At 42.5% G+C, this 26,881-nt stretch overlaps 1 protein-coding gene across 6 annotated transcripts in view; it reads left to right on the forward strand.

Moving 5' to 3' along the window:
* The window catches only part of KDM2B (lysine demethylase 2B), a 116,782-nt gene that overhangs the window by 8,682 nt on the left and 81,219 nt on the right, over window positions 1-26,881 (forward strand). For all 6 annotated transcript variants that reach the window (XM_032705535.1, XM_032705531.1, XM_032705534.1 and 3 more), the window contains 4 exons: window positions 2,218-2,296; window positions 7,962-8,008; window positions 23,895-24,073; window positions 26,722-26,828. In XM_032705535.1, coding sequence (XP_032561426.1) covers window positions 2,218-2,296; window positions 7,962-8,008; window positions 23,895-24,073; window positions 26,722-26,828 — 412 coding nt within the window. The remainder of the gene's footprint in view (window positions 1-2,217; window positions 2,297-7,961; window positions 8,009-23,894; window positions 24,074-26,721; window positions 26,829-26,881) is intronic.

Genomic DNA, 26,881 nt, shown 5'->3' on the forward strand with positions numbered 1-26,881 from the left:
ACCTATCTTACTTAGGAAGGTATTTGTTTAGGAGATAAGCTCAACCCTGACCTGCCTCTTCCTCTAAACAAAACACAAACACCTATTTTTTAGCTGGTAAATGTTAATTAATTTTCCAGAAAATGATTGCATTCTCCCCTCAGCTTCCAAACAGTCCAGTGGTTGCCATTGCTCCATGCTAAGGATAATACAATCCACAGCTTCCCTGGCTCGGCAGCTCCAAAATCTTTGAGCAGCTTTCTCCTTTCTAGGGAACTTGAAAATAAATTAGTGTCTTTTGTTATTTTGTTGTGGTCTGTGTCGGCTTTGTTCAACCCCACAAGGGATTTAAATGCTTTGTTGGGGCATTGCGAAGAAAAGATCTGCCTTCCTATTTGCTCTGGTTTTATTTTTACTATTGGTTTAATTTTTTTTCTTTATAAATCCAAGAGCTGAATTGAATCTGGGCAAAACAATGACAGGGGTTGGTAAGAACAAAAAAGTCAGTTTGTACGAACACATGGAATTAGTTGGGCAATATATTTATTTATTTTTATTTCCCATGTCCTTGTTTTTATTTTTAATGATAACTCTTCTTGCAGTGGTGTGATGTTTGGCTTGAATGCAGTTTGTCATAGCTACTAGTCTGCAAGGCTATATAGCTGCCTCTGCTTCTTCCTCCCATATTACTCCTGATGTTTGTTGACTTTCTGACTTGGGTCAGTGTCCATAAAAAATCTGTGGTTTATTTATTTACTTACCTTAAGCCCTTAGTTTTAATGGGAATGCCTATGGGAAAGGAAGACTTCTCTAGTACAGAAATATTTACTTGGTAACCTTAGTTAAATGGAGTATTCATTACACTTATTTTGAGACTAGCAGCAATAAAGTGTCTGTAATTTTAATGTTTCTGTAAATGGATAATTACAGTGCTCTGATTTGGTAACTCTAAGTAGGAACATTATATCCCTACTTGTCATAATTACTAACTGAATACAGCAAAGAAAAAGTTGTACAAATAGAGGGAAGTACATGTGCAGGCGTGGGAGCTTGGCCTCAGGGTCCCCTTTTACTTTCAAGTGTGGGTTTTAGAGTGGAGAAAGATCAGGGATACAAGCTTGGGCTGTGGTGCTCCTGCTCTCCCAGGATCATGGATGGACATTGCTGGATGAGTCTTGGAGTTAAATTGCTCCTGTGTACCCAAATATAATGCAGGAGGGTCACTGGGTTTGGCAGTGCAGTGCATTTTGTAGTGCTGAAGAGTCAAGCAATATTTTCCATTTTAAGGCAGCATATGGACATTCTATAAAAGTCATTTTTTCCTGTAAAAAAGGGGGAATAGCGGAGCCATAGAAACAGTACATGGCTGCTGTAGGAATTCCTCTGCTCTCTGTGGCAGAAGGCTCCAAATAGTGTATGGGGTTTTGTAGGCACAGCTCACCCAAATCCGCTGCCCTGTAACTTCCTCTCTAATCCCCAAATCACTGCTATTGTACCAAACAGTGCATAGAGAAACCCCCAGGAAAGGCCAGTCCTGCATAATCCTCAGAGTGAAGCAACAAGGTGATGCTGGCCAGGGTTAACGTGACAAATTTATGTTTGATTTTCAGTTTGATTGTGTGTTATACTGTGACTTCCTGACATCCTACAAAAACTATTCATTTTTCACAGATTTACTAAGTGCCAGGAGCTGTATAAATTTTCTGTCAGCTCCTAAAGTTACATTTCTGATTAATTAAAAGAAAAGTTTACCTGTTGAAATTAGAAATTATGTTTTCACAGAATCAAGGCTTTCTGTTAGAACCAGATAATGCTCACAAAAAAATGTGTAGAAATATCTACACACACAGAAATATCTAAACTTACACTTTAAACTACACATTTACCCCAAAAGTACTAGACTGATTTGCAGTAAGTTAGTCAGGATTATCTTTTAACTGTTAATTTGGTATTTCATTACAGCCTGGGTGTTTCAGCCCAGACCTTAATTGACAAACTGACTGGATTCTATTTTATGTGCATCAGTGAACAGGAAAAATAGGGAGCAGCTGGGAGAGCATTGTCTGTCAGTGGGTTTCCGGTTTAGACTAAAATATGCATTCTCTTTCTGTTTCTCTTTAGGTGATAGTGGAGTTCTTTGGTGAGAAAAGGGAAATGAGGAGTGTTTGAGAAAATGTAACCTGAGGTGCCAATGCCATTGTAATTGATTTGGGGCATTTTTTTAATTCGTTTTCACAGATTTTACTTTTGAGTATGTGCAAAGAGAAGCTCTCCGAGTTCCCCTCATCTTCAGAAATAAGGATGGACTGGGAATTAAGTAAGTTACAAGCAAATCTCGATGATTAATAAATGCTTTTATAAAATAACCATTATGCTTTCCACTTGTATCTGATATTTCTTTTGATGATCTCAAAATGGATTGCAATTAGTCTGACTGTCAGCACCCTTGAGAAGAGGAATGATTATTTTCCGCTTATAAACAAGCAGATAATGAGGTCTATAAAAGTTAAGTGCATCCAGTGTGGTACTGCACAAGCAAAAATAAGTCAGCAATGAAAGTTAGGAATATAATCCAAAGGTTTCTGCACCCAATCCATGCTGTAATGACAGAACAAACTCCCTTCAATTTTTGACCTCTCAAGTTTCTCTGCATTACAGGTGGAATGTCTAATGATGCCTGCCAGTTTCCATTATAATCATGGCTCTTCAGGATGTTTCAGCTTTGTAAATATTTAATGATGTCTGGTTAAATGTGGGATTACTGGAGTCTTTTTGCGGTTGCATTTTGTTAATATCCAGTTATAAAGGATTTGGTATTTTAATAAGAGAACCCTACAAGTTTGTTTGTGAAAGTGACAGTGTCTAAGAGAGAAATATTAAAAGGATAAACTTTATCAGCAACATAATCCATAGTTTAGATAAATGTTTCTTGATACTTCTGGAAATTAGGACTGTGTAACTGATTATAGCTGAAAAACAGAAAAAGAATTTTTTGAAAGCATCATTACTTTGCTCAGTTTCAGCTGGAACACCTCACAGTTTAGGGGACCGAGGGGTCCCAATTACTAATTAAAAAGAATCAAGCCACCCCAATATAATTTAAAGAGAGAAAGAGAAGAAACAGTGTTTGGGGTATTTGACAACCACATGTCAGAGCAAACAGGAGCTGCTGTGATGGCTCTGATGACAAAGTAAAATAGTTTTATATGTTGAACTGTGAACAAGAGGTGCTTAGAGGGCTCTCTGTGTATGCGTTGGTTTAAACTGCTGCTCCTAAAGGGCAAGTCATAAAATCTTGAAGAATTCTTCCTGAAGAAATCAGGAGCCAAAGGTGTTACTGCACCTTCCCAGCAGCCACATCCTCCTGTGTGTGAGGAAGTTCATGTGAAATTCCTCACGGCTCAAGAAGGAAACTGGGGAGATGTTTCAGCTCCTGCTGTGCCAACGGTACCAGTTCAGCTTGTGCTCCAGCAGGGGAGAAGTGTGGAGGTGAGAGCTCATCCCAGACACAAACATTCCTGGGCTTCAGATCCACAGCTGCAAATGGACAGGCGTTATCCAGGATGGAAAACCAGTATCCCAGCCTGTGTCAGTGCTTCCTGTGGCCACCTGTACCCACGGTGATGCCTCCAGGCCTCAGGCTGCCTGATGTGCTGTACAAGGATCCTTCCCAAAGATGCCTTGTTTCTCCATGTCCTGACCACTGGATGTCACATCCATTTCTTCTTGATGCTCGTGATTCAGGATTCTATAATGAAGCAATTTCAATGAGACATTTCACCACTCAAATCTCAGCTCACACATCATCGTTGGCTTCCTTGTTGGTCCTGTGCCCAAAATCGGGAGAGCTGCCACTTGGCACTTCCCTGCACTTTGGGTTGGCTGTGTGCTTTCACTGGAGACTCCTGGTGGAATGCTGCCTGTGGAGAGGGCTCTTTGGTCTCTCTTGGTCCAGGGGTTCAGAGATTCCTCAAGGAACAGGATCATGTAAAGAGGAACCTGGATTTTGTGTCATGTGTTGGCTTGTTTTTCTTCAAGACAGGTAACCACACCTCAAAGAGACCTTTGAAAATCAGGTGCCTTGCTTTGTCAGCATTATCAAAGCAGCCAAATTAACAGCAGTTTTGGAACATGTATTGGAAGTGAAGAAGTAGCAGGACTGAGTGCTGCATGCCTTTGTCTTCAGTTGGAGTTGTGCAGCTCTGGCAGTTGGAGTGCTGCATCTTCTGAGTTCTGAACTGGATTGGGAAGAGGTGGAAGAGTTTTGGAGTCACTTACCTGCTGCTCTGTCACACACCCGCACCTTGGACAGTGAAGGAAAAACATGTGTTCCAGTTTGCTGTGATGAGTTTAAAATAGTCTCAGCAGCCAGGCTTGACCAGCCAGCTTTTCAGATCCCCACCAACTGCTGGTATCACTTAATAACTCTAATACCATCCTGACATCTCTCCTCCTTCCCAGGGCTGTTTCCCTTTCTCCCTTTTGTGAACCATCCACACACACATCATGTGCAATTTCTTTCTCTAGATGGAATTCATGGTCAGAGAAGAGCTTTTTTTTCTTTTGAGGATATTTTTGCTGAATTAGTGTGCTGAGAAAAATAAGAGCAGGTTATCTGATACGTGAGTTTTGGATGGTTTTTGCATGGAATCAGTTGAATTCTCCATTTCACAGTTAGTTGGGTGAATTGTTTTTACATTTCCATTCTCTGCTGAATCACTGAATACTGACTGCTTTGGGGGATTAAGTACTAGAATTTGTAGATCAGTAATCTCTTATAGGACACTCAACATTCCTGTATTTTTTATTTAAATGAGCATGACTTATTAATTTGAAATGATGTTGTAAAGGAATTGCACACACTTGGGTACAGTGAGAGAAGGTTGGAAACACAGTTTATGTGTATTTTAAATAACAGAAGTGAAATGCTTGAGCAAACTTTCCTATTTGGCACTCTGCAGATAACGTGATTTAATTTTATTTACATTTCCAGTTCTTATATGTATCTATCAAAAGTTGCTGGTGTGCAATGCATGAGGTTTGGGGATGTGTAGATACCAAAATGCTGTGTGCACTGTACTCCAGCAAGATGGGAATAGGATTGGCAGCTGCCTAACTGATCCAAAATGGGAGGAACCTTCAGTGTCTGGGTCGTTCCTGGCACCACTGTCTCTTGTCCTGAGCAGGCTCTGTGCATCATGATATAATAGACTATGTGATCCACACATGTGTAGGGTGACTTTTGAGATACAGTGGTCTACAAAATATATGATGTAAGATGATTTTTTGAATAACTGCTGATACATGCTTCCACTTGTGCTTGCTGCTAAGCAGTCAGCTTGCATGCCTGTGCCTGGCAGATGCACAACACAGAGCTGAACAGTTTGGTTACTGTGCTTGGAGGAACTCTGAAATGGCAAGGAATGAGAGGAATGAGGAAAAATCATTAAAATGAAACTCTGAAAATTGCTTTCCTCTGTGTCTCTGACCATCATGAGCCGCTACTCCTATGGCTGGAAGCAGGAAAGCCCCCCTGTGATCTCTCAGCAGAATGGAAGCTGTTTTTCTTGGAGGGCTGTTTGTTTCCAGGATTGTAACTGGGAGAGGGAATGCTGTTTGGAGAGATGTTGTCTCTTATCTGAGCAATAGTCATCTTGCATTGTAATGTGGTTAATCACATACCTGTGCTGGCCAGAGCTCATCCTCATTAGCTTTTGAATAGATTCTCTAGCACATCTTTAAAGTTTCCTAAAAGGCACCCAGTGCACACTGAGGTGTTTGCATTTCTTTTCCCTTTAAGGCAACAGGCGACATGACTTGTGTATTACAGACTGCTGAAAACCTCAAATGTAGTCAGTCATATTTTGGAGTTCAGTCACCCCACTATACCATTATTCACTTATTTTTTATGATATTTGAAATCTTTAGAAGCATTCGTAGTGGTTTTACACAGGATGCATTGTCTGAAAATTGCATGAGAGCAACGAAAAAAATACTTCTGGGCTGTTCTTGCATTGTTGCTGTTGTGGGTTTATATGCAGAAAAACAAACCAACCAACACTGAGTGAGTGGTATAGGACTGGTGACATCCAAGAAAACAATATTGGGTTTTTTTGCTATCCTAGTGCTGTAGCAAACCAGCCCTGATTGTATAAGAGTGAGTGAATAGGATTGTACAGGAGTTGTGTGGTGGGGCTGGAGCTGAGGAAATACAGTCACCTAAGGCAGCAGAATGGGTTGGAGTTAAAGCTGGACCTCCCAAGGCAACCCAACTACAAAATGGGTTCTTGTGCTTGAAACCTGCTTTCAAGCCTGAAATTATTCTCTCTGTGTTCTCCTTCTTTATTGTGTCACACGACCTGAGATTGCAGAGAAAACCCCCCAAGGATTTGCCAGGTGTACTCTCCAAAGAGCTAAACATGCAGTTCCATTGCCAGGGAAGGTTGTATTCTTCCAGTCTGAGTAATGTTTATTGTCAGCTGCTGCTGCAGCTCTTAAAAAGGCTGGAATTGCTCGTATCCATCTGGGTTAGGATTGTTCTCTATCTTGGTGGTTGATCTTTATTTTGATTTATAGAAATGTGAAAGGATTGCCTATCTAATTGTTCTACATTTCTGACACCAAATACAGGTAAACTGTGCATTTGCAGACAAACCTGGCATGTTCTTGTTGCCCACAAATAGTTCCTCCTTCCCCTACTTCTGCCTTTCTAGTGCTTGGAAAAAAAGATGAGCTCTGAGTGAACGCTGAAGGTCAGTAGATTCAGGCTGTTTCATTCCGCAGAGGGAGTGAATTCCAAAGCTGTGGGGCCCTCACAGCTAAATGCAAAGATGTGAGGGTTGGCAGAGAACTAACAAAAGATATTGTCCAGCCTCTGCATCCCACCAGAGAAAGGTGATAAGGGTAAAAGAAAGTGGACAAGCAGAATTTGGCAAGTAGTTCTCAAGATACATGCATGCCAACAAATGCATTTTTTGACTGGATCATTCTAATTTCTAACTAAATTGTGTCAGAAGTCTAGAATCAAGTTGTTTATCTTCAACCTGGGGCAGTACAAGAGGGGCAGAGCACTGAGCTGGCAGGTCCCACTGGGCTGTTTTTCATTCTAATTCCTTAGTCAGCTTTTGTGCAATGTGAAATGTGAAATATTGTCAGTAAGATGAAGTCAATCCACTTTAAAACCCCACTACTGTTTTTGTTTTCTTTTTCTATCCAGTCTATGTGCTACAGAATTTTACTCTCTCCTTACATAAAACTTGCTCACTTGCTGTACCAGGCTACTGTCTAATTACATTAAACCCTAAAACATTGCCTGTGTCAGGAGTGATCCTATAAATGCATCGACATCCCAGAACCAATTATGCTACCATTTAATTTAGCTCTGAATTAGCCCAAATTGAATTGAACAATTTTCCAACCCACCAAATAACAGCCAGGTTGTCTTCTGCCAGACAAGGAGGTTGGATTAGTCAGTAAAACAAAGAGACTTTAATTAATCATTTTTTAATATTTTATTTCCAAGCAATGAATCCAACCTGTGATGGTGTGACTTTGAACAGATTGTTTTACTGCTCTGTCCCTCAGTTTGGCAAGTGTAATAATGTTCACCTTGGGGAATACACAGGAGGCACCACCAGTTGCAAACCCCCAGGAGTTGCTTAGAACAAGCTACAAAGGTCTAGGATTTTATTGAAATCACCCCCAACCCCTTCCCTCCCACTCTAGTGCTGATAAGAAGTGCTCCAAAAGACACCTTTTCTTCCATTGTGAATAGAGAAACTGTTGTACACTTGCCAAGGCAAAGATGTCATGTGTATCTTTAGAATTTGCACTGTCCACACTTCAGAGAGGCCTTGCTTGATTCCACCTCCTGCACTAGGGACAAAGAGCACTATACATTTATTTCTCTTCTATTATGGTAACCAAAGTGTACCCATACTTATCTTGACAGTATTTAACGTTGCTTTCTTTGCTAATTACAGAATGCCTGACCCGGATTTCACTGTCAGAGATGTGAAGCTATTAGTGGGTAAGTTATTTTGAATGCCCTGGATTAGCTCTATACAGAACAGAATTGCTTTGAAATACTTGTCCAGTTGTGTTTGTAGACATTTGTGGTAACTCTCAGAATCTGGGAGAAGGCAATGGAGAGGCAATTTGTAAATTAAAAAGGCTGGGAGAACCCTAATTAGTAGTTGTGCTGACCGGACTCCGATCTCATGCTGGATAATTGGCCATTTGGAAGGGAGAGAATGCTTTTGCCCTTAACAGGTGTTCTACACACACTTTTGTGATCCTGGAAAGCAGCAGCTCTATTGATCGAGTTCCTATTTTTTTTTTTTTAATCTGTTGTAGAGCATCTGTTTGTGAAAGGTGTGATTGGAGCCGTATCACCTCTTGCCTGTGCTCTCCCCACAGTATTTATCAGTGTCAGGCCAGGTCAGTGCTTTGAGGGAAGGTTGTGAAGAGAGGCTGAGCACAAACCCTTGCAAACTGCCTGGCTTTTGATAAGACACAAACCAGAGAAGTGGTGACTGTCATCATCAAATGTTTCCTAGCAATCTTTGCAAAGTAAATGTTTTTTAACTCTAAGAAAAGCTACATTTTGAGTAGGAGATTATACTGTGTGTTTCTTTGAAATCTGCTTTTATTGCAGATGGGTGTGTTATTTATTGTTCTCTGAAATTGTTACTGAATAGTGATCTCCATGGAACAAGCTGGGTGTTGGTTGTGTTGGCTGCAGTCCTTCATGAAGACTTTCTACTGCATTCCTGCTAGTTAGAATTTACTGGGTTTATTTACCTGTATTGTGGCAGGAATTACTCTTTTAAATTAGCTCAAATGCTGCATTCTGAAAGGCCAATTTTTAAAGAATTATTCCTTGAGTTTAATGATCAATAGGAACATCAAGTCTGGAAAAGATGTAGCTAAGAAAAACAAAGGAGAGGAACTCGTGCCTCATTTCTGCTCACTTGAGGTTATCAGTGAGAGAAGGGGTTATCTCTGATAACCTTCCTTCACAAACAGAACTCAGCAATGTTGTTTAATTTATGACCATTTATAAATTCAGGAAAAAAGCCCCAAATCTCTGGCAGAAAATGTTAGGGAAGTGGTGTGGGAAGTGATATTTGGTAACATTTCTCTTGGCCAATCTGAGTATTTGAAGTCCTAAATGTTATGGATTTCCTAAATACCTACCTGTGACATTTGTAGGTACAGAATCTCTCTCTTTGCTGCAGAGGAGCCTCGTGCAGAAACCTTGTAATCACCTGGACCTGTTTGCAGTTTTCTGTGAATTTGTTCCATGGCTGATAAACTCCATTTCTGTCTCTGAAGCTGAAGCTGAGGGTCTGACGTTGAGATGTTTTGGAACAGCGTAGTGTTGCATAACAACATTGTTTTTCCTGTATAACAGTCAAAGTGTGGGAGTTGCATTTCCTCAAGATTGATGTCCTTTGAAGTATTAGGGGGTGGAGATTCCTGTGTACATGGTGAGCAAAGCGGGAGGATATTTATAAATAAAATCACCTTTATGAAACAATGGAGCAGAAATAACATTTGTAATTAACCTGGAGATTAAGTTTAATGTAAGAGTGTGCAGTTCCTCACAGCTGGACCTGCAATCCCTGGATGTGCTCTTGGCCAGATACCACATCATGGGTCTTTTTTTATCATGTTTGGGCAAACCCCCTTTGGAGCCATTGTACTGAGCCCGTAACGTGGTCAAGAACATTGTCACCTGCTCTTTTTGTAATACAGTTGATGACTTTTGGCACCATAGGTGGAAAATTTGATTCAAAAGATCTAAAATATTTGGGAAATGGGCTGTAAGTTCTACTGAAAAATCACAGGTTTTATGGCAAATGGTTTTTATGGCTGTGGAATTTGTGCTGGATGGAACAGCCCCACTGACACTGAGAGCACATGGGGGCAGTTCCTGTCTCCAGGCCAGGTTTCTAAATTATCTACTAATGACCTCAGGAAACACCAGCGAGCAATTTTTCTATTGCATATCATTGCTGATAATTTTTTTCTAGTTTTAGGTTAACACATATGTTACACTCACAGCCTGATGCTCAAATAAAGCAGATGAAAGGTCTTGATTTATTAATATCTCCTTTCACTGGAGATGTTAATATGTCATCGTCCCTGCATTTTTTTAGCAGACCCCTCTGATATCCTGAACATTCAGGTTTGTGTTTTTGACATGTGGTATTTTCAAAACTTGTTTGGGAATGTGAAATGGAATGATCATAACTCTGCATCTGATTGTGTGTGGGAGTCCACGGAGAGAGAACATGGCTTGAAAAATGTTGTGTTCTCTGTAAACTTGTTGGGTTTTTAAGTGCTCATCATTGTAGTGTGCTGGTGCTATTTAAGCCTATCATTTGTTCTCTTTTCTCCTCTGAATCAGGAGAAACACATTAGTTACAGAACACTTTAAAGATGTGATGCTGGGTTTTTCCAAAGCACATAAATTCCATGGGAAGCTACTGAGCCTTTGGTCTCTGAAATCTTACTTTCTATTTCTAAGGTGACTGTTGTAGCACCTCCAGAGTGGAGTACCTGTAAGTCACAGGGAAGTAACAACAAGCTTTTAAATCTCTCTTTGAAAACTCGGGTCTGTGGCAATAATAAGGAGCAAAAAAAGAGATGAGTTTTTTGATCATTGTTTGTGTTTACTTGAGCTTAGGTGTCTCTTCTTTAGTGTTTTGTCAGACTACCAAAGAAACGTTGCCATTGCTTTATGGAATTTTTTTTTGTTTTCCTTGTTTAAAAAATGCAGCTACCAGCTGTAATTTAGTGGGTGATGTTCATGACCTCCTGTTTCTGATTGCACCTTAGTGTGCCCAACTGTGCACCCATGTGTGTATGAAACACTCTTCCCTACAGCAGCTTTAGACTCATCCCTTTAAGCTGCACAGTTGGGATAATGGTTATAACCAGACTCCACCTCCACACAAACGATATCCTGGATGTTCTTTAAAACCTGAGACGATGGATTAATTTCAGCAATTGGAAATTTTCTGATCTCTGAAATGGCTGTGAGCCAGGAATACAAATGGAGAAGTGGAGAGGAATTCCTGGCCTGCTTAGGAACTTGAGACAACTCTTGAAAGAAATAAAACTCTGTTGTAATTTAATAACTCTTAAGCTTTCTCATTTCCTTGTGTAAGGTAGATTTGACTGCCAGCTCTGAAGGGCAGAATGTCACTGTCATCTCTTCATAAGCTGATTTAAAATTTGATTGAGGGTCGTTGGCCCTCTTGAAGTGTCCTTAAACATCTGCCACATCTGCAATAAAAGTTTGGTAAGTGTTATTTCTGCAGGGGTGTTGTACCTGTGTGAATGTTTTGTGCCCATTGCTCTGCAGAACAAGTGAAGTAACTTGCCCAGGGCTGAGCAAGGAGAAAAGTGACTGCCTTGCTCAGCAGGCTGCTGCCAGCCAGGGCTCCCATGGCCCCTGTGCATCATCTCCAGCCTTTGCCACTCCTGAATTCAAGGACCAAATGCAATCATTTGCTTCAGTCTTTGATGTCAGAAAGCCAAAGCTTCCATTTTGTTATTTGTTTGATTTTTGTCTTTATATTATCCTTCATGGACATCACACAATCTGAAGACATAGCAGTAGTACTACATTGAGTAGGTTTGGGAGCTGTGAACCAAGTAAAGGAGAAAGAGAGGGAGCACACATGAATGTGTGCCTTAGTCTGGCAGTCTGAGCTCCTTTTTCTTTCTTTGATTACTTTTTTTATTGGATTTTTTTTTTAGTAGTTTGCTTGGGTCGGCACTGATTGAATTTAGAAGCACATCTGTTTTTTGTGGCATCTGCAGTGCCTGTGACTGATCTGCACTGCCTTTGTCTCCCTGGGTTGTCACAGCCTGCCCAGTGCAGTCCCTGCACGAGCACAGTGTCTCTCTCTAAACAGTAATGGCCAGTTTGCATGTATTTGCTTTTATTTTTAATTTTTAGCTGACCTCTCTCCAATTTGCTTGCAACGGGCTGCCAGTCTATGGCTATTGACCAGTTTTTGCACTCATACCCAAATAAACTAAATAAACCACTAAACAAATCAAAGTGGTGCTGCTGGTCTGTGATGTGCATCACCTCCTCCCTCTCTGGGCTGGTGCAGCTTTGTGTGCCAGGGTAGGTATTTATTGTACATCCCCACAGTGGAGCTTCCAACCCCAGCGAGTGGCAAAAGGGGAGATTTCAAACATGCTGAGGATTGTAAGAAAGAAAAGAGACTTTGGGTTATTGTGATCCCTGGGCTGAAGAGGTTAAAGTTGTGACCACGGCGGTCACTTCTGTAGGATCAGCAGCATTGTCCTATGGAATTCACCGTGCCCAGCCAGGCATTGTATCAGTGGGAACAGTGCAAGTACAGGACTTAGACTATTCATGAGGTGGTCTAACAACTGACATCAACTCACTGACTGATTTTATTTAACCAACTCACTAAGGGTTTATTTATAGAATTTAAAAAATAAGTGTAGGAGCAGCGAGGAATATATCATCTGTCATGGAATTTGCCATTATAATCTGTTGCTGCAGACTGGACTGGGCCATGATGCTTACTTGGGTAGGAAATGATTGGTTCCCTTCATTTAGTTGCTGTGTTCACAAACTTTATTGAAAGGCTTTGGTGTTTCTTGTACAAAGAATCCAAGTAAAGTTGAAAGCGGCAAAGCTTTTAATTGTGCTAAAATGTGTGCACTGAGGTATGGAAATAAAAAACAAACACGACCAAGCTCCAGTAACTCTTGCAGAGAGCAATCTTTATCTGGCCTAAGAAGATGATGCACAAGATGGGACCCAATAGATCATTTCAATATTTGATTTCTGTGATTCTGTCAAATTTTTAAAGACCTGGCAGCAGGCTTTGATCTCCAAGACAAAGGTTGAAAGGAAAACCCAGGCTTTACATATCCTGTTGCTTTCTTCAGTGGGAGTAGCTGAGGAGATACCTGATTATTGCTGGGGTTTGCCTTCTTGTTAGAAACACCAAAAGAACACGAGCTGAGCCAGAAATTTCAGTTGCAAATTGAGTGTTTAAAGAAATAAAGGTCTGTGCCTCAACCATGAGTTTATAATCATGGTGTCAGTGGAGAAAGATAATAGGATAAATTACATCATTAAATCCCAGACATTTTCAAGGGAAAAGTCCTATAAATAGTGGGGGTTGGCCCTGCAAGTGCAGGTCAGCCTTCCCTCGTGCTGCTGACAAGTTCTGGAGGAGATGCTGTGTGTGCTCTTACGCATCTGCTCATGCTTTATTCACTAAGTGAATAAGTGATTAAGGACTTCATCATAGTGCACTGAAGAGAACAACTGAACTTCCTTTAACAGCAGTGGATGAAATCAGAGCTGCAGAGGAGTATTTCCCTGGCTGCTCAGGTTTTTTCACAGGGGAGAGCCCTTAGGAAGCTTTGTGAAGTTTGGTAGCACAACATTTTGCTCAGTCCAGGAGCAGCAGCAATTCCGCCGTGTAACAGTGCACAGTAAACAGTGTGACCTTCTATTCCCATATGGAAACCAGGCTGAAAGCAGAAATGATCTGCCCAGGTGCTACAGACAGAATCTGGGGAGTCTCAGTCTCTAGTTTTCCTGTAAAGTGTAAATGATGTAGTGAATGTGGTGAGCTGTGGCCTCTTCTGTGCAGGGGCTGCAGTGGGGAGGAACAAGTTCCCTGCCTAGTTAATGTAAGGCTGATGTAAATAATTTAAATTCACTTGGGACAGAAAGGATTTCTGCTCATCAAGGGTACCTAACAGCCATTAAGCTGTGTGGGGCTCTGCATCTTTCATCCAGCCATTTTTGTTCTGTTAAATACATACAGTGCTGTAGTGCCCAGGAATTCCAGCTAAAATGAGACTAAATGTGCCAGGTACTCCACAGAAATGCAAGAACCACCCTAAACTATGCTTCTGGAAGTAGGTGATATTGAAAGGGGGATAGAAAGAGATGCAAACATTGTAGGTAATGATTAGTCTGGGTTTATAAAATGTGTTTTATATATCTGTTAAAAGCTGTACACACATTTATAGATGAATACATATATATAGATGTATAAATTTCATTCACTACTGAATCAAGAATCATAAGTGGTGCCTCCAAGGAAGAGAAAATTGTGGTGGTGGTGACTGCAGGTCAGATGGTTAAAGGCAGGAGGGAGGGCAGAGACCGTGTAAAACACTCCTTTTACATTAGCATACATTTCTTCTGGTGTGCCAGCACAATGGTCCCCGAGCTGGCTGTGCAAATGTTCAGCTTTTTGTTAGTAGCTACTCAAAACCTCTGAAAGCAAAGCAGAGAAGTGTCCCTGAGTAGCTGCTTTCTAGCGATTTTTTTGGTTCATTCCTCCTGCGTGTTTGCTGCCCCTCTCAAATTGATCTGTTCTGAAAATTGTATCATGGTTGAATTCACATCCAACTACAAAGCAAGTCGAGAGGCTCGTAGTGTGGTCTGTGGGCAAGTAGGGGAAATTTTGTCTTAATCAATGTACAGTTCTCCATCCTGTGAAAGAAAATTAGCCATGTAGATACAAAAGAAGGACAAAGCAGCCACACACTGCAGCTCAGAATACTTTCCATCATTTCTGCTGAATAGGGACCCAGTGTTGCTTTTTCTATAGAGCAACGCTCCATTTGTTTCAAGGAAGTTGTGAAATTGGAGAAGGAGAGGAGTTAGGAGGGAGGCTCATTAGAGAGGCTCTGTTGTAAGGAGCACTTCCCAAAATTAAAGTGGCTGCTCAAAGGAAGTGCAAAAGTCTGCCCCCAGACTTGCATGTAAGTCTTGATTAAGATGTATGGTCCTCCCCCGGTGTGGGGATTTGTCCTGTGAATGGCAGTGCCACGTTGGGAAGAGCAGAAGAGCTGAGTCAGGAGTCATTAAGCTGCTATGTCTCCAGGAGTCTTGTGTGGAGGGATAAGGAGGAATCAGGGAGGGCTGTGCTCTGTTCCTAGTGCCCAAATAATGCATTTTACAAGACACAGTGGACCAGGCTCTTCTAGAGGAGAGGAGTCATCACTGAGCTCTTGGGAGGGGAGGCACTTGGATGAAATATTTCCGTTCCTTGTAAGACTTCTGCTCTTATTTCTCATGGGGGTTTTGTGGCCCATGGTATGACCTGTGCCTGGCCTGGTTTTTGGGTTCTGCTTTTGCTCCCTGGGTTCTGCTTTTTTCCTTTTCGTGTAAATGGGAAGGTTGGAATATTAACCAAAACTGAGTTAATGAAACATCCTCATTGTTCTCGTGGTTGGGAAGGCCAATGTCTGTGTGGTTTCATAAGAAACAACTTGTGAACATGTTCTTCAGCCTGTGAGGATTCAGACTGAGGGTACCTCAGTCTCTGGACCCTGCAGGTCACCCCCTAAATTCATCAAGGGACTCAGATCCACAGGAGATCCATCTCTCCAATAACTGAGAGGAGCAGGGCATCCAGGAGCACTTGGAAAGCAGGAGATAAGGGTGACTCCTTGCAGGAGGAGGCTGAACTTGGATGTTCCTCACAAGGACTGTAAAATAATTGCATGCCACTGCTATTCCCCTTGATCTGAGGATACAAGTCCCAAACCTGTGCTTTAAGGGAGCTGAGTTTGTACCTGCCTACAGACTTTTTCAAAGGGACAAATGGAGAGTCAGAAAGCAGTGTATGTCAGGGCCCAGTGATTTGTCTCAGATGTTACACAGCAACATGTGTCTGAGATCCAGTCCATAAAAATAGATTGTTCCTCCATCATATTCTTTTGTGACTAAAACCTGTTTTAAAAACTCCCACTATTTTTTAAAAACACTTTGTTTTTAAAATCAAGTTCCAAATGTCCTCAAGTCAATGCTGTTGGGACTGTCAATGTGCTTCATGCTCTGAACTGGGAAATCTGCTAAGCCAGACCTCGACTAAAATCAGCAAACAAATATTACCACTGAAAACAATAAATTTCCCAGAGCCCGTAAGGTCAGATGGAGTCAAACCAATGGTCTGTCAGCAGAGGAGTTCATATGTACTGTTGGTGTGGGCTGGCCAGACTTCTAGCTGCTGCATTTATTTTCAAATTTGAGTACTACAAAGAGGAAGCATCTGAAAAATAAAATAAAATATGCTGATTTATTGAAGTGACCGCAATTCTGTCCAGCAGGTTCCTCTTTCCCAAGTGCAGCACTGAAGATTTATTGGCTCATCCTTTTGTCTTTGTCCTTTCTTCCTTTCTTTTCCCTTGAGCGACCTCTCCTGTTTTCCTGTATCCCTCTCTCTTTGATGAGGCTGCTCTACTGTACAGAACTCATTTTACTCCCTAATCCCATAGTAGCTTGTCAGGCAGTACAGATAAATCCTTCCAGACTTGAGCAAGTGCTATTAGGATACTTGTGCCAACCACGAACCAATAATGATAGAGGTGAACACCCTTTGCTTTAAGCAGGACCAGTAGGACTTGACAGGTGTGTTTTTGTTTGGTTATCATGGGATCTGTCCCTTCTTCGTGGGACACCAGCAGTCCTGTCAGTCAGTCAGACAATGTAATGTCATTTCTGATCTGCTCCACGTTTGCTCGGGGCTCGGAAGAATTACAAAGCTGCACTGGGTTCTCTCCTGGGCAGAATTAAAATTAGTAACTAGACTTCAGGGTTTCTGAATGGATTTTTTTCAAGTGAAGGTTCCATTAGTGATTTTCCTCCAGTCTGAGGGCTCTGCCTAATTTGTTGAAAATTGAAGCTGTTTGTAGCAGCTCTGGAGGAACCCTCTGGGACATTGGCATCCACCGGTGTTGAGGTGGAGCAGTGCACCTTAAAATGGAAATCTCTTGTCTAATCAAGTGGTGTATTGCAGACTTTCAGATGATGTTGCTTCATTTAACACTCACTGAGTTTGTGCCTCTTAATAGCTGATTGTGTAAGAAGATAAGCTCCAGTCTGTGATAGCAGAAGGGAGCTGGGGCTGTGGTTGGTGTCACCGTGGGATTTCCCACAGCGCTGGTGCTGCTGCACATCCTTCCCCTGAAGTCTGTGGAACTGTGCTGGGAAGAGGCAGGGAGCTGACCCTGCTTAAAAAAATTATTTAAGCCTCATCAGTTTCTTGAGTATTGGTGAACAGTTTGTATCATGAAACCAGGACCTGGGGCAGACAGAGGTTAAAACTTACCCAGTGTTCCTGAGAGACTGGAAATAGAAACTTCTCCCTCTAATTCCAGTTCTGGGCTCTGGTGCCAGACCATCTTTTTGTCATCTAAACTGGCATTTGGTTTTTGCTGCTGCTGCCTATTACATGCCCAGGGATAGTGACTCTGTTCCCTGTGGTGCCCATTGCATCCAACAACTTGCTTTTTTTGCCATATCAATTAAGCAAGTCTAAACTGGTGTCCTGCTCCTTCTCTTCCTTCTCTCTCCACTTCTGGCATTGCTCTCCCATCCCCTGCCTTTGTGCTGGCAATGAGGTGGTTCAGAAAGTTGAACTGGCAGAAAACTCATCCTCCCTCACAGAGAAGGGGAGTAATATATATATATTTATTATTTTTATATTTCTTTAATGTTTAGCTCTCAGCACTAACCAATGCTGGGCTAACCTTCCATCTCTGTCACGAGTTTCCACTGGGGCTCTGTGCATCAGAAGTGCCTGGTGAGTGAGCCTTGAGCCATGATTAGGGCTTCTGTGCAATAAAGGTATTTGATGCTCCCTCTTCATGCTTTTTTTTGCTCTTAGAAGTAAAAATGAAATATTATAACGCTTGCCTATGTTTAGCACGTCCGCTGACTTGCCATTTTGGAAGTAGAACCAGTTCTATTTTTAGAGCTCAGCTTCCTGTTTGAGCTCTCTTTAGGTTTGTCCTTTGCCTAACACAGTCAAACTCTTTAAAAAGGTCTTAGTTAAACTGGGACAGTTTTGCTAAAAACAGTCATGTTCATGTCCGGATATAAACAGCAATAAACCCGCTTTGAATGAATGTTACAATGAAAATACAACCTCAAAAGAATGTGTTTCCATGATGTCAGAACATGAAAGTGAGACTGAACTGACGTGTTATTTGATCATGAGCATCTCAAAGCCTCTGTCTACAGGTGGATTTAAAGATGAATTGTCCATGGGGGAAATTAAGCAGAACAGATATTTTAGAATAACTGTTCTTCTGCAATAACCATCCTCTGCTTTAGCTCACCCAAACTAGAAATGAGCTGTCTTATTCTGGAGGAATAGCACCCAAAATCCTAAATATTTTATGGTAGTTGTTATGCTTTAGTGTCATAATTTACCTTAGACCAAAATGACCTTCAAGTGTAGTGCTTTATCCTAAAAATATATATTAATATCAGCATGTTTTGGAGGTCTGGTGTAATCACAGCTGCATATTTTTTCCCAGGTCCTCATTAAACCGTGGGTATGAGATGTGTGTGGGGGGTGTTGCCAACCCTCTGACACCTTTGAATGCCAGTGTAGACCAGAGAGGACTTGCAGGATTGCTGGTGTCATGTACATGTTTAGTGCTAACCTGAATGGTAGTTGAAGGTTTTTTTCAATTCCCTAATTGCCAAATATCAGGGAAACCAAGGCCATAGGGTTCCTCCTTATATGCTGATGATGAGGCTTTAGAGGGGAGAAAAGCAGCCTAAGGGAAGAGGCAGTGGTTCCCTCCCAGTTCTGGCTGTTCCACTCCTGCTGGGGTTGTGCTGGTCCTTCTCCTGGTCCAGCTTTGTGTGTGCCCAACTCCTCAGTGAGCTGGTGTTACCAGCAGAAAACTAGAAAACCAGAAAAAAAGGAAAATATTATCATGATATCTCAATAATTTGCCTGCCCCAAAGTCAGAGGAGTGCAAGGGCCAAAGCCAGAGAAGGTCAGAGCTGCACAGCCAGAACGAGGGGCTGAGACCTTCGAGGACCTGGGAACTTTGGAATCATCTCAGGCATCTCCCCAAACCTCTCCTGGATGGAAGGAGTGCTCCATCCCTGGGAGCTGGGCTGGGCCACAGTCTCTGGGCTGGGCTCTGTCACCCTTGCCAGGTGCCCCAGGCACAGCCAAGCTCTTCCTCCCACCATTTGATGTTGCTGGTGGAGCAGAAACAGGCAAGTATGGCTTGAACATACAGTGTCAATGAGGCCATAAAAAACTGAACTGGCCTTTCCTTGTGGGGTGGGGTGCTGCCAGAGGCACTTCCCTAAAAATAAAAGGAGAATGGATTGCACTGATCCAATCAATGCTCCTTTGTACTTATGTTTGGGAAAATTAAGAACTCAGCCATTGCCAGATTAACAGGTCACTTAACAAAATCATTTAACTCCTGTAGGATTCTTAGTATGCAAAGATGGTCTTGATAGTGTAGAATACAAAGATACCAAAAATGTTTTAAACATTTTAACATTTAAACATTTTAAACATTTAAACATTTATTTCATTTTTATTAATGGCTGCTAACATGGGTTATTGTAATTTGGCAGCTTTATACCAAACGATAAAGCTGCAGAGGGGAAGGAGGAGAAGGTACCAGTAGTTTTCCATCTCCATAAGGAGGAGATTCTGTTACCCCACTGAAAAGACTCCTGCTGGAAAGACCTGGCCGAGGGGGAAAGGAGGAAAGGCTCAGAGCACTGCAAAGCAGGGATGGATTCCTCGGGGATCCTTGTTTCCTGCTGGACCAGGCTGTGCTGGGTGAGGTGTGGGGAGAGCTGGGTGCGATGTCCGAGCTGGGCTCGTTTCCCTTTGTTCTTCTGTGCCCTCTGGTGGCACTGGGAGCGATGGGATCGGGATGTGTCTCTTAAGTTGTTCTTACCCTGGCTCTGAAATGCAGGGAATGTCGGGAGTAGCTCCACTTGAGCAAGGACTTTCTGCTTGGATTCACATCCCTCCCTGTTAGCAGGGGATATCATAATAGTCTCCTGTGGGTAGCAGGAGAATGCATGCTTTCCGTCTCTGGGAGCTCCAGGGGGATTAACTGGGATGCAAGTCAAAGCCTTAGTCTTTAGGTACAATTAACCCAGTAGTGAAGCAAGCAGATTTCCTGAGGCTCTGCCAAAAATCCTGCTTTATAAACCAAGGAATTTTTTTTTCCTAGTAAGAAGCATAAAGATTAGAAAGGAGCAGTCCCTTGGCATTTGGGATTGGTTTCTGGTTGGTGATGCTATATTGTACCTTGAGCACAGATCTCAGTTCAGTCACAAAGGGTTAAAATAATTCCCCAAGGTAGCTTTATCCTCTTAATGGACAGGCTTGGTAATCATTCTTACAGAAAGGACATTTCCTCTTTCCTCTGCCATGGGGGAGTTGCACCTTTTCCTGCCGGTGCTGTGCTGGAGAAGAGACCACAGCCTAGAAAACACTGGTGTCATTTGCAGCTCTGATTCACACCTTCTGTGCATTCCTCATATTCCACATATTCCACTGCGTGGTTCATGTTTGCTTTGCTTCCACTGCTCCTAATATCCATGCTAAATCCACGTCAGGGAAAAGATGGGCTAGTCTGGCAGCTTGGATAACCTGAAGCTGTTTGAGGTCAGGGCAGGGGAAGGCAGTGCTTCACCTTGTTAGAAATGGGAAATGGCAGCTGTTGTACCCCCGAGGAGATGATGAACGTCCCAGCATTTCCCATTCACTGTTCCCTCTCTGGCAAATTGTTACAATATTTGATAGGTGAAGGAAAGTGGGGGTGCAAACTCTGCAGGGGAGATCAACGAGAGCTTTGCTGAATGACTTGGGAGCTGGAGCCCATCACTCCTGGAGTTTCTGGGGTGGGATGGGGAACTGTGATTTGTGAAAGTGTTTGCTGATGCCTGTGTAACCTGCATTCATGAAGCAGAGTTCTGTCTCTGATGAGGGGACAAGGTTTGCCTCAATGTTGTTCTTGAAGTATTTTTACCAAGAAGCCCAGAACAGAAAGGAGCAAATCTCTGTACCAAACCGACTTGTCCAGGATGGGCAGTGGGAGGCTGCGACTCTGCACAAGTTGTTTTTCCCCCAGGTGTTCATTTCTGTGAAAAAATAATGATATTGCAGCATATAGGAATGTTGTACAAACCAATCTGTTAGGATCTTCACAGCATCTTGGTCACCAGGCCTCCACTTAAAGGGAACAGATATTATATATGCTATTCCCTCCCTTAATTTTAATGTGGATTTTACTGATACATTGGCTGGAGTAGCTTGATATGTTTTTAAGGTTTTAAGTGAAGCACAGCTCTTCTGTAGCTCTTCCTGATGGCTTTTACTTTCCATCTCCTTGCTGTTGTCTGTTCCCCTTGTCAAAGATGGCTCTAGCTTGTTTCTTAGTTACTGTCTTTGTGATCCTTTGGGAATCTCGTGCTCCATGAGCAAGAAGCAGTAGAGGAAGATGTTTCTTTCGGCTGTAAAATCCCTTGCAGTGAACTCCAGCATCACCACTTTGCCTCTGAGTCACATCCTCTGCCAGAGAGGAAGCCTTGCCTCTTAATCCCATACTATAGAATTATATTGGAACTCACACTGAGTTACTTTGGAAGAAAATCCAGGGAAGGCCAAGGGTGAGGTGGTGCATGGTGCACTGCAGCTTCCCATGTCAGCAGTAGGAGGTGCTCCTTGCCAGCTAGGGATACATGTGCCTGTTACCCATGTGCAGCTGAAGTCAGGAATATGATTGGTACCAGGGCAAGAGGCTGCCAGGGTCACGGGGATCCTGCTGGGACCTGGAAGGCTGCACCAGGCCCGAGGGGGATCCCTTCTTATAGGGCAGGCTGAGAGGATACTTAGGAACTGGTTAACAGAAATGGTAAAATGTGTGTTGGAGCTGTTCAGAAATCCAGCCTGATCTCAGATCTCTCAGCCTACCACTGCTTTTTGGAGCCTCTGTGTGCTTCTTTCCCTTGCTTTGGGTGATATTTTCTAACCTTGTCCCAGGAATAGGGGATAGAAGAAAGAGCTGAATCTTTTCAGGCCAAAGAGATAAAGCTGGCAGGAAGTCAGAACTACTCTGCAGTGGGCAGTGAACACCAAGCTCTGAACCTGTAATTATACATCTCAAATTTTGTGAGCACTACTCCAGGAATCATTATGTATGGGCTTGTTTGACAGTACTGTGGCTTAAGAGAAAAACATCCCCTCAAATTACTCTTTAATTTGGAAGTCAAGAGACTATCAATTCAAATCTTAAGCTCTTGTGCCTGTAATTGATAATCGTGCACATTTAACAAACCTGCTGTTGAACTGGGCCTCATACTCTTAATTCATCAGATAACTGCTGATTTTTCCTTTGGAAAGGATAATTGAGAGGCTGTACAAGGTCACTTCCTGCAAAGCTGAGATCAAACCTAGGCTATAATATGGCAGATCCCAGGCTCTGCCATACAGCCCTTCAAATTCAGTTTTTCAGTATCTGTGTCCTTAACCCCTCCGGGCCGGAGCCATTTCTTTGATCCCCAGCTCTGGAAGCAGAGATCAGGCTGGCTTTCATTCAGGGGCTGTTTAATAGGACTTCACCCCAGTTGCTCACCTGTGGAGTTGAAAAAAGACCATTCCCCTGGAGAGTAAAGTTAACCCTTTAAAGAAACAACAAAACCAAACCAAATCAACCAACCAAACAAAAAACCGCCCAACCCAAAACTAGATTTTACATATGCTGTTTCAAACATGCAAATGCCAAATGTAAGGATTCTCGTGCTTTTTGACACATAACTAAACTCTCCCCATCCTGCCTCAAGGTGGCAACACTCTGTACAGTCCCGAGCCCAGCCTAAGGATGGGATCCTGTTCTCTGGCCTGGGAGTGAGGAGTTTGATGGGCCGGAGGGACTATTGCAGATTTACTCTACACATTTTTATTTCTGATTTCAGAGCTTTATGGTCTTGAGTTCCTTCGCAGAACCATTATCACATCTGTCACTGTCACTGCTAGCAGGGGCTAAGGATGTTTTTAGAGGAGCAAGGCAATCACTCTTGCTGAAATACTGCTCCCAAGCCCATGATAGGCCAGGTGCTGTAATTATTAATAATTTCCTGTAATGGTGCATATCAGCCTCCATTTTGTTTTAATGCAATTTATTTCGAGTTATTTTTTCGGCGCTGAAAATGGTTTTGGAGTGATTTTTTGGAAACGTTGCAAATTTGTTTGCTGGAATCCTTCTCTCCTGGAAATGAGACATGTCTCTCATGGGCTCCCGTCCACTCACACGCAAATGAACTGCTAATTAGGATGATGAAATTGCTGGGAGAGGTGAAACCTTCCAGTTGGCCGAAGAGAAGATTGTGGATTAAGCTGTGTAAAGCTGAAGGCTGACTAAAACTGCTGTTCAACATTCTGGTGCTAATGAGACTTGTATGTCTGCCACTTGAGGAGCTGAAAGTATGTCCTGTAGTTTCTGTTGAGACATCCAAAGTGGGGGCTCACTCCTCTGTGGCATTTAGTGCTTTCATCTCCACTGGTGGTGACTGGAATTGGGAATATTCAGCAATCTGTATAAGGTGTTCAGCAATTTACAGTAGCCAGTGATGCAAGGCAGTTTGCTCTTTATAGATAATTTTGGTACGTGAGTAAAAGCATCTTGAGAGACATATGGATATTTAGAAAATTGCAGTATGATTTGGAGAGCTATTTGTCTTGCCTGCCCCCTGCTACCACATTATATCACTTCTTCATAATTTTTAATGTACTTCTGCTCATGTCAATTCATGTAAAGGAGGAAACTGCTCTCTCCATCTCTGTGAAGCAAAGAGACATCAAGTGACCTGTTCGGTGTCACACTGGGTGAAAAGTCCAGTTCCAGGTTAGTTCCTTGCTCAGTGGGCTTGCTCAGGACCCGTGGAGGGGCTGATACTGGTCTCTCATGCTCTAATACCAGTTTCCCTCCAGTTATTGAAAATTTATACCTATCTATAAAATAATATACATATATATATGTGTATATATGTATATATTTAAAAATAAAGCCCAGGCAGTTGTTTTGAGACTCCTCTGTGTTTGCAGGAAGCCGCAGGATCGTGGATGTGATGGATGTGAACACGCAGAGAGGGGTTGAGATGAGCATGTCTCAGTTTGTGAGATACTACGAAACCCCAGAGGCCCAGCGGGAAAAGCTCTACAACGTCATCAGCCTGGAGTTCAGTCACACGAAGCTGGAGAACATTGTCAAGCGCCCCAACGTGGTAAGGGATGCTCTGTGGTGGGGTTTGTTTTCAGCATCTTCCCAGAAATAAGCCATGGAGTGGTTTATTTCATCCCCAGGCTGATGTGAAGTACCTGGAACTCCTGTCCCTTCAGTGTCAGGAGCTCATTTTCAGCCAAGTAGAAAGCTGGGCTCCTTGACAGTGGAACTTAATTTACTGGAAGTAGGTACCTGATGAGCTGTTAATCATGCAATTTGCACAGATACACAGTTCCTCTCAAGGTATTTAGGGGAAATTCCATCCAGAATTAAGTACCTATCTATTGTTTTTCCTCCTCTAAGGAAGCTTAAACTGTCAGGAAGCTTGAATTCATTATGTATGAACCCTCCTATTAGCTAAGAAATGTTCAGGGGGCTCCAAAGGGAAAAAGTTGAAAACACAGGTATAAAATGTAGAAATCCAGATGTAATGAAATCAGCATAATCACTGCTATGTCAGAACTGGCAAGAAAGTAAGGGCATAGATTTGGCCATATTTTTTCAAGGTAGAAGACTCCTGTGATTTTATTCCCAATAGAGTCACTGGCAGTGAAACTGGGCCTTTATTGGTAAAGATGATTCCAGGTGTCTATCAGGACACTCAGCAGACAGTCTGGGCATCAGTCCTGGCTGATGAGGGAACAGAGGGACCCCTCAAAGCAGAACATTGCTGGGTGTTCTATGACATTTTATTTTCAGACACTTTCCTCCTGATTTTTAAGTCCTTTTCTAGTTACAGCAGCAGCTTTTTTGCTGGGGACATCTCTTGCCTAGGCAGGCAATATAAACACCACACTTCTGCCTGAACAGATCAAAAATAGGTGGCAGCTCTAACTGCTGATTTGTCAAAGTAATTCTTAACTTTTGTGTTCTGTTACACATAGATCACAGATCGAATACTAAACACATATTTAGAAGTTTATTCAGATTTTTGCTGTCGTTCAGACAGTGGGTAATTTGAAAATGCTCTGGTGACTTTCTGGTGTTCAGCTGATCCTGGTTTTCCCAAACTCATTGTGCTCAGCGAGCTTTTGAAACATCTGTGCAAATTTCCTGGGTGCTTAGAAATGAAAAATGCAGTTAGGTACCTGTTATCACATGTAAATGCACATTTCATAGCTGTTTAATATGGCCTGAGTGCACAATCATTTGTAAAACCAGGAATTTTTAGATCTCACTGGAAAAGAGATTTGCATTCCCATGGGAGTAGAAGAGAGGGTGTTGGGGAAGTCCAGCACATAAAGTCAGCTCCTAGTTGAATGCTATATTTGTCTAAGTGGTTCTCTTGAATTCTGCAGAGCTTTTTGAGCCCACTTAAGGCAGAAATACTTGATTCAGGTTCCCTGTTGTGTAAACTCTGGGTTGCAATATCCAGATGTGGGAATTATTTCAGAATCAGGGCAGTAACCATCAGTTTTGTTTTGACATACAATTGTGATATTCATGGAATGGGGCCTGTTTCTCCTGCACAATCTTATGCCTCTTCTCAAAGTACCTTGTCTTATCAACAGTACCTGGTGCAGACAGTGAGAAAGGGCTCAGCCCCAGTGTGCAGGAATGACACGTGTTAATTGCCCTATTGTGAAAATCCTCAGGGAACTGGAACAGTTGAGTTGACTCACACAAATAACATTTTTGGGTAGGCCTTCAAAGAGAATTAGCAGTCAGGAGGCCAAATGGGGTGCTAACCACGGCTGAATTGGATCTCTCTGGTCTTGCTGCACACAGGCAGGGGACAGCTCTGTCACCAAGGCCTAGGACAGGTGTTGAGTCCTCCCTGACCCCCCACTGGAGGTTCAGTCCCACACGAGGTGTTCCTGAGCCACGCTGTGGCTGAGCACAGCACTGCAGCCTGCCAGGGGCTTCCCAAGGCGCCTGGTGCTTTCCTCTGTTTTGAAACCTGGCACATGTGACCCACTTGCATAACCAGAAGGGAGTGTTACAGATATGTAGCACAGGCTCCATCACAAACAGAGCAAGGAATGAGTCACAGGCTTGTCCTTGATGTGGCTGTGATGGACACATCGCTGTCTGTGCTCCCACCCAGCTGTGCTTCCATGTCCCTGAGCTACTTTGCTTTCCAGCTCTTCCTCGTCTTGCAGGATGTTTCCAATTGCTTGGCTTCACTGTTTTCTCCTGCCCACACTCTCTAAAAGTTTGGCTTTTGAACAAAAACTTTGGTCAATTTTATACCCCAGCAGAACAATGAAGGAGTTCACAGCAGGAGATCATGTAATTACTCAAACCAGAATTTGGCCAGAACAATGGTGTTAATGTTCCTTGAAATATAAGGTATTGGGATACTATAATCTCTTTTATATTTGTATTTTAATGTTTATAAATGGAATTTCTAGGCTGTTGGCTACAAAAATGCATTTGAATTCAGACAGAATAGGAGAAAAAGTGCTCACAGGTGCCCAGGGGACAGAATTTGCACCCAGGTAAATTGACTGCAAAACTCTCCTTCCTCTGGGTTGCAAAGGGCTGAGTTGTGGTGAGGAAGCAAGCTGAGTGCACAGGAATTTTGCTTAACAACAAGGCTCTCCCTGTCTGTGAGCATCTGCTGCTGTCATGGGAGGAGTTTTAGCCAGCAGGAGTATGTCCTACTACGTGTTCAGTAACTAACAGTTGATTCTGGTGGGCTTTCAGGTGGACTTAGTCGACTGGGTGGATAATATGTGGCCACAGCATTTGAAGGAGAGACAGACGGATGCTACCAATGCTATTTCAGAGATGAAATACCCCAAAGTGAAAAAGTAAGTCTATTTCAGTCTTCAAAAATCTCTGCTCTTGACTGCCTTGATTAATT

The sequence above is a fragment of the Chiroxiphia lanceolata genome, chromosome 18 (genome assembly GCF_009829145.1).
Source record: "Chiroxiphia lanceolata isolate bChiLan1 chromosome 18, bChiLan1.pri, whole genome shotgun sequence".
Taxonomy (NCBI): domain Eukaryota; kingdom Metazoa; phylum Chordata; class Aves; order Passeriformes; family Pipridae; genus Chiroxiphia; species Chiroxiphia lanceolata.